The following is an 8,185-nucleotide window of genomic DNA, read 5'->3' as shown; positions in this document are numbered from 1 at the left end:
ATTTTTTGGTCTGTTTGTCCATCTTAGATTTGGCTGTTAACTATCTTAGATATGACATATATAACATGACCTTTTTATTTGAGTTTATGGTCCTGCTGTATACATTATTGGGTGGAAGAGTTGCTCTCTTCATGATTCCTTAGTTAGTGGCTACTTGAGAGTTCATGCTAGGCTTAATGTGGATTGTTTTTGTAAAGATATGATTTATGACAATCACCAAGTTAGACCACCAGTCCATGAATGTGGGGCGCAGGTTCTGATGATGAAAATAATTAAATACATGGAGATTTATCCCTTCTACAATGACAGAGGACTATTTAAATATTTTGCCAGCCTCGTATCTCAACGATCATTTTGATTCTTGACTCTCGTACTTGGTTTAAGTATGTAGTCCTGAATCGTGTAAATGTAGATTATTTTCAGAAAACTTACTTAAGTTGCTGAAATTGAGAGTGATCTGTTTTTGCTGAAGTTCTGCCACATTAATGCGAGAACCTGTAGGAAAATTAACTTGTTCACATGCCCATTTGTTGTTAGATTGGCAACATTATTGCTGCTGTCCCAGTTTTCATGTTGCAGTTCAAGTGCCAGTAAAAGCCTCTAAACAAAAGGATTGGCGCCGACTTCATGCCCAATATTGTGGGCAACGAAACCATCTCCAGAGAGACAGTGTGGAGGGGACGATGAATGGATCGTTTTTATGAACACAAGGCACCAAAAGAAAGGATCAAATTGCCATTTGAAGAACTTTTGTCCAAATGGATTTCAGTAACAGAGTGATCACATTCTTAGCTGCCTTTTCTGAAGCCCATTTACTGACATCTCATTTATGAAACTTTCTCTATATATGATAGGACTGATAGCATCATAGCAACACATTCTACTTCAATTTATGGTAGTAGTGCGAATGCATGTAGACATGCTTATTACTTGGGTACAATTTGCTTGGCAAATTCATTTCTTCTTGAAGAGGAAATGTGCAACCATCCATTCTTCTCCATTGTTGTACCCAAACAGTTCAGCAACTGAAAGGAAAAAGGTTCTCCAGTAGACAGTCCACTTAACGGCTGAATCCTTCCCATAAGTTGACTCCATTATTGGCTTTATGGAACTCTTGTTCTCATCCAGTCTCTTAAGCCATTCTTCACTGAAAACGGAGTTAAAGCTTATTACCATTACGTGTTTCATAATTCTAAAAATATTCAAACAAGTTAAGTTCACCTTGTCTGTGCATAATGTTTTCCATTAACTAGCCAATGATCAACCACAGAAACATCATCCTGCAACCAAGCGTCATTGTAATAATTATCAATCCAAAGATTTTCTTTTATCAGAGACGGATTCTTTGTAACCTTTTAAAGAGGAATCCAATACTTCCTCAATACAGCACTATAATAAGTAGACTATGCTATGGGTCAACAGTAACAGAGGATCACTATTTGCCATTCTGTTTTTCATACAGGAATTACTTTGCGGGATAATAGGCAAAATATGAGTGATTTTATTGATATAAAACAAATGAAAGTGACTTTACTAAGTCATTTCTAAACTTGGATGACCATTCCAGGAGTTAACATATACTGCATGAATACCAAAACCCTCTTCACTTTTCCTGGTTTGCCAAAATCCTCCTATAAGTCCATATAGACATGTTCTTTCAACAGCGAAATACTTGTTTCTTGTACTATTTCTTTTTGTAGTTGTTAAGTCGTTTATGCAACTGCACGCCTCTCAAATGATTTAGAGGTAAGCATCAAAATAATGTCATAAAATATTGATTAAAAGCATATACAAACTACATCATCAAGCTCACCTGAAAATAAAGGAGGAGATTAGAAGAAGGCATTGTACCTCCACTGAAAAAGTACCTAGTGATCCAATCATCATCATTCACATCCTGCACAATATTAGACACCACATCTATAATTGAAGTAGAGGAAATACTCATGCATTGATCAGCTAGACGTATATATACCTCAAAGTGGTAAGCAAATGCTTTATGGCAAAAATAATGAACAAAAAGAAGACTATCTGCCTTCATCCATCTTGAGATCTTCTTCAGGAGATCTCCATAGTTCTTCATATGCTATAAATATATAAATTTATTAGCTGCCGTCTTAACTCTTAATTGTAACACACTCATCTTGCACTCAATACCTCAAACATTTCAATAGACAATATTCTATCATAGGATCCTTCCATCTCGAATGTGCTAATATCTGCAATTATGATCTCCAAATTCTGCAGCTGAAGCTCCCTAAGCACATAAACCAGAGGAGAGAAATAAGAGAGGTGTACATATATATATATATCCTAGGTCTTATAGTATCGAAAGAAGTTATTACCGGCACTGCTCTTCTATGTGTGCTTTTTGGGTGACTGAATTGCAAATCCCGGTAACTTTACAGGCACTATATTTTTGTGCTATGTATAGAGAAAGGGAACCCCAGCCACAACCAACATCAAGTACAGTGTGTCCATCTTTCAACTGCGACCTTTCACAATATAATTCCATCATTGCTTTTTCAGCATCCTCCAAAGTGCTCAACTTGTCTTTGAAGTAACAGCAGCTGTCATACAATAAGCCATCTTGTAAGACCATCACAATAGATTAACTTACTCTTTGATAGCTTAGAAGTGCAATATACATGAATGACACATCACAATATAATGAGAATATACNAATATAATTCCATCATTGCTTTTTCAGCATCCTCCAAAGTGCTCAACTTGTCTTTGAAGTAACAACAGCTGTCATATAATAAGACATCTTGTAAGACCATCACAATAGATTAACTTACTCTCTGAGAGCTTAGAAGTGCAATATACATGAATGACACATCACAATATAATGAGAATATATATAGTTACCTGTATTTGAGGTGTTTTCCAAGAACAATCTTGAAGAAAGAGGTAGGGAGCTCATAATGTTGGGACTTTGGCTTCTCAGTCATCACAGCTATAGGCATCTCTTTTAAAGCTGTATGTAAAAGAAGCAAAGCCAGTCAGTCAAGATACTTTAAAGGATGAGGCATGAAATTTTGAAGCGTATATATCCTTATTAGTACACAACATATATACTATTCTAGAAACGACACACACTTTGTTCTGTTGTCTAAGGTATACCAGCATTTACGTGTACATACTTGCATTGTTGATCTGAAAGTTGGGAATGATGGTTGTACATTCTATGTTGACATTCTTCCTAATTTTGTGTCTCAAGACTATAGAATAAAGATAAACCTATGAACACATATTAACGGGAATAAAAAAACTTTACCAAATTTCACTATGTGTCATATGAAACCCACCTTAGTTTAGATGAGCCGAAACCTACTACTATCTGATGTTTTTCAAATATCTATTGTTATTCCTCTCTTCTTTAGTTGGATGTACCATAATTGTTTTTTAGGGCATACAATCGGACACTTGCGGGTAAGTCTCCCAGAACTAAGCCCCATGCATGAGCCTCAAGGCGTTTTTCAGTGCCCCTTCCCGAGGCGAGTCCCAAAACTACCTTTTAAAACACTGAATCACATTATACCATGATTCATAAGTACTCATGAGATACTATCATGATTCAACAATAATCCCATTATACCACACAATATTATCAATATCCATTGTCAAGTGTCTTTTGAATACAGAAAAAGGCTAAAAATATCCTTGGATTTTTTGAAAAGGTTTAAACATACTCATTATTCATCTATTCGATTAAAAATACCATTAAATCCACCTTTTGGGTCTGTTTTACCCTTAAACTAACAACCTTTTTTAAAAAAATATTATTATTATTATTATTATTATTTATCACGTGTCATTTTTTTATTGGATAAATTAAATTTCAGCCCATTTAATTTTCTCCTACCCAACCATTGAATGCCCTATGACCCAATTAGAAAACCCATTAAAAAAATAAAGAGATAAGTGTAATACGCTCGGTCTTTTATTTGAAAATAACTTTGAGACATGTAATTCCACATGAATAAAATACTTCACATGTGAAGAATTTTTTTAAATAAAAGAGAGTGTATTACATACATCAGTGATATAAAAGAGAGATCTGTGTTTGTCAAAAATAATTTAGATATGAGACTTATATTTTCAACAGTTTAGGTATGAAAGCAAAAAAAAGTTAATAAATTAGTTGAATTTTTTACTCTTTTATCTCTAAATTAAATGATATTTTGTCAATGGATATTGAAGTATTGTGCAGTATACATGATTATTATTGAATCATGATAGTATCTCATGATAACTTGTAATCTTATATATGTAAGATGATATTCAGAATATACTTATGGGTATACTATGAGTTATTCCACGAACAGTGTTGAATCACGGTTTATTGTGATTGCTTGATGTCAAGTGATATTGAGAAAAGATTGTTTGAAAGGTGAATTATTGAGTTTTAAGCATGCTTCACTCTTAAGGCTTATGCATTCGCTGTAAAGGATTTTATAATTTTACTTAATTGCACTTTAATGATTTGTAGCTTCAATGTGTGTAGAATTGATGTGTATGAGAATGTTTGGAGAAGTTTTCTCTACCCACCCATTCTAGTGCCCCATTACCCAAACTCAATTACAGTTATATGTAATCTAATTTTATACTTTTAGGTAGTGTGGCTCTAAAAGTGGTGGTGTTAAAAATATAAAAAATCTATGTTAACAATGAGATTTGAACTCAGATTCAATAATACTAAAATCTCAGGCTTAACAATACGAAAAAGAGTCTTAAGCATCCGCTCAAGAGTCAATGGGCCAATTAAATCAATATTTCATTGTTAATTTTATATATAAAAAAAAACTCTAGATATATATTTCGCGACAAGGTTAATGGGTGCTCGAACAGATGAGTCCGGCCCCATTTACTTGAATTAGGTTATTTTAAATACTTCAATATATACGCTAAAGAGAATGTGGAACTTGATAGAATTCGGAAACAAAGTTGGGCATTGTGCTTCGATCTCTGTATATAAATAGAAATAGAGAAAAGATGCGTACATTGCACAAATTGGAGAAGATCAGAGAGCTGTAGCTCAGAGGATGGTTTGTAACCGGAGCGAAGTCGGGCGGCTAAGAGCAGGCGCGTGAGTCGCCGTATAACAGTGTCCGGCAAGAGGTTGCGCTCTAGCGAACCCAGCATCAACCGTACCGTAGCATCGTAAGGCAGCTGTACTATCGCATCCATTTTATTTTAATTATTTTTTTCGCTGCTATGGACTCTTCTTTTATCTTCTCTCTTTCAAGCTTATCTACAAGTTGTGGCCAGTACCAGCTGACCTTTTCTATCCTAAGACGGAAAATTCCCAACTTCACGTGCTTTTCTATTTTTGGCTATTTACGCTCATCCTGCATATCCCTAGAAATCAATAAACAATAAAGGTAATATTGTTAATTATATCTTTTAATTTTATTAGATTTAATATTTTGAAGAATATTTTAGATGATAAAACCAAAGGTAAAATAGATATGAAGGTAAGTTGTTTTTCTAATTTTTTGAATTGAACAAGTATTGTGGATAATTATTTTTAATATAATGGATAATTATTATTGGACAGAGAAAAAAATTAAAATATAAATTTCATTTCAAAAAAAAGTTAAAGATTTCATGCATAAATTTTCGATCAATCAGAAATTTCAAAAAGAATTGAAGATTTCGTACGCAAATTTTGACCAAATTTATTTTTTGACTCTCGAAAAACAAAAAGTATCATACAAATTGAAATAGAGGGAATTCTTTTAACACGTTTAAGTAAGACTCTAAGAACTATAAAACTTTACTTTTACTCACTTCAAAGCTTTAGACTTGACTTTTTACTTTTAAACTTGACTCTTAACTTCTTGAATTGAATCTTAAATTTCCTTGAATTGAAGTATGGATTCAAGGTTCATGATCTCATGTTTATGGATGATTTCATGATTTTCAACTTGGAAAGTTCATGCGAAATTATGAGCATGAACTACTCAACTTGAGAACTAAGAGGTAATTCTTAACTCAAGATAGGAATAAGGAACTAAATATTCATGACTTAGAACTTGGAGATACTACTCCTCTCGATGATACTCAATTTATGGAATTTATGCGGAAGTTATGGGCATGAATAACTCGACTCGAGGGTCTAAGTAACTCGATTGAACTCATGTATATGACTCTCTCTCATTCTCTTATTTACTTCCTCAAAACTTAGTTCAATTCAATAATGGATCTCAAAGAATTCACAATTTAACTTAAAGACTTTCTTGAACTCTACTCTTAACTCTCTTTTTAATGTGAATTATGAATTCAAGAGTTTTGGTTCATGACGTGGAGGATTTAGGTGATACTTTTGACTCATGAATACATACTCTTCACTCTTATACTCACTTGCTTGAGTCTTGAAAACAAGTTACTATAAGATGTTGAAGACTCCACAAAAAAACTCGAAGGGACTCTCTAAAAAAGGTTCGGAAGAACTCTCAAGACTTAATCTTGACTTCACCTTGAATTTGATTTATTGTTTCAAGGTTATGATTCATGTTATGAATGACTTATAAGTGTTTTAGAAGTACTTTAAAGTGTTTAGAATCAAAAGGAGTGAAAATACACTTTAAATGAACTCAAACGGGACTATCGACGCAAAATGTGTGGGGGCAGGCGACCCTGGCGCATTTCGGGTGCGGGGATCCATCCCCTAACATAGAGAGTACATTTGGGTGCACTACAAGCGTACCGCCCCAGCCCTCTGGGTGCATCTGGGGCGCGCTAAGCCAGCCTCTCTTCAGGCAACGTTTCAACGAATTTCGCCTCTCGTTTTCTAACCCTAAATCGCTTTTAATCGATTTGTTTTCTCAAGCTTTCCTTAGATTCAATTACCCAACCTAATTAAACACTAATACACTCAAAAATCACTTTAATCTCAAAAAATCATCAAAAAGCCAACAAGAAAAGATCTACAATGAATCTCAAGAACACCTAACAAGAACTTGAATCCTTATAACTTTTTGAGAATGAAATTACACTGAAAATAGCATGTTTGGCGTGTGGGTGAAAAAATTCAACACTATGGAAGCTTAGATACCTCTTCGGGATTAGACCCATGGCGAAATTCCGCAACAAGACGCAAGAATCTCGATGAATGCTTGATCTTCTCCTCTTCTCTTCTTTTCTCTTCTTGCCTCTTCTTGAACTCTCAACTAAAACTCTAAGCGTATCTTTGGATTATGAAACTGAACCTAAATGTATGACCCTAAAATATAACTAAAAACGAGTTAAATCTGATTGGTAAGGAAATGACCAAAATACCCCTCACTATTTTCGGCTAACTTTCCTTAACTGGACAGCCTAACTTCAAAAGGTCATATCTCACTCATCCGAACTCTAAATTAGCAAACGCGACGGCTTTGGAAAGATAATTCAAAGATATTTCCAATGGTATCTTGTAGCACACCTAACTCATCATGTGCTGGGAGTTATAGTTGTTTAAAGTTGACCCAAAACTCATACTTAACTTAACTTGCAAATTTTCAGATTTTTCCTACTTCCAATTCAATTCTTTTTGGAACTCTTGGTGCTAAATCTAGTGAACTCACCTTAATACTTAAGAAATTTTAAATTCCTTGGTAAATTCTCATTCACTACGATGAACGATTCAAGTCGTAGTTCGAAAAAATTTCTGGGGTGTTACACATCTAACTCTCTCAACAAAAGTTTTATTCATCCTTTCTTCTACATCATTTAGTTGAGAGATCTTCAGAGGATTTTCGAATGTCGCTATATCCTACTCTCTGCAGTATCTATCAAAAAGACCAATATACTCACCACAATTATTAGAAGGGATGCATTTCAAATTTTTTTCTTGTCTATCTCTCAACCAAGACTTGAAAACTCTTGAACACATCAAGGACTTGATCCTTGGACTTCAAAGAGAATACCCAGAGTTTGCGAGAATAATCATTAATAAAAGTCACATATAAAGTGCACCACCATGAGACCTTACCTTAAAAGGACCACATAAATCAGAATATACCAACTCTAACAAATAAAGCTTTCTTGAAGGCGGATGACTCTGAAAAGATTGTTTACTGGCTAAGCAATAAATACACTTGTCTAACTTTGCTTGTGTCACTCCAGAAAGTAAATTCTTCTTAGCCAAATTTTTCATACTCTTCTCGCTCATATGACTCAGTCTTCTATGACATAA

At 34.3% G+C, this 8,185-nt stretch overlaps 1 protein-coding gene across 2 annotated transcripts; it reads right to left on the bottom strand.

Moving 5' to 3' along the window:
• Positions 1-712: 712 nt before the first annotated feature.
• LOC107028765 ((S)-coclaurine N-methyltransferase-like) lies at positions 713-5,275 on the bottom strand. Of its 2 annotated transcripts, XM_015229952.2 has the most exons (8): positions 5,007-5,270; positions 2,872-2,980; positions 2,346-2,570; positions 2,158-2,257; positions 1,976-2,086; positions 1,814-1,897; positions 1,222-1,280; positions 713-1,147 (listed from the first exon to the last, which is right to left on the bottom strand). In XM_015229952.2, exons 1-8 carry the CDS (start codon positions 5,191-5,193, stop codon positions 955-957), a joined length of 1,068 nt encoding a protein of 355 aa, XP_015085438.1. In that variant the 5' UTR covers positions 5,194-5,270; the 3' UTR covers positions 713-954. The 2 variants fall into 2 exon arrangements, with proteins under 2 accessions (XP_015085438.1, XP_015085437.1); XM_015229951.2 differs by having other exon boundaries at positions 1,814-2,086; positions 5,007-5,275.
• Between the last annotated feature and the right edge of the window lie 2,910 nt (positions 5,276-8,185).

Source organism: Solanum pennellii, chromosome 8 (genome assembly GCF_001406875.1).
Source record: "Solanum pennellii chromosome 8, SPENNV200".
Classification (NCBI taxonomy): domain Eukaryota; kingdom Viridiplantae; phylum Streptophyta; class Magnoliopsida; order Solanales; family Solanaceae; genus Solanum; species Solanum pennellii.
Note: the sequence above shows the minus strand (reverse complement) of the source record. Positions and strands in the feature narration are given on the sequence as shown.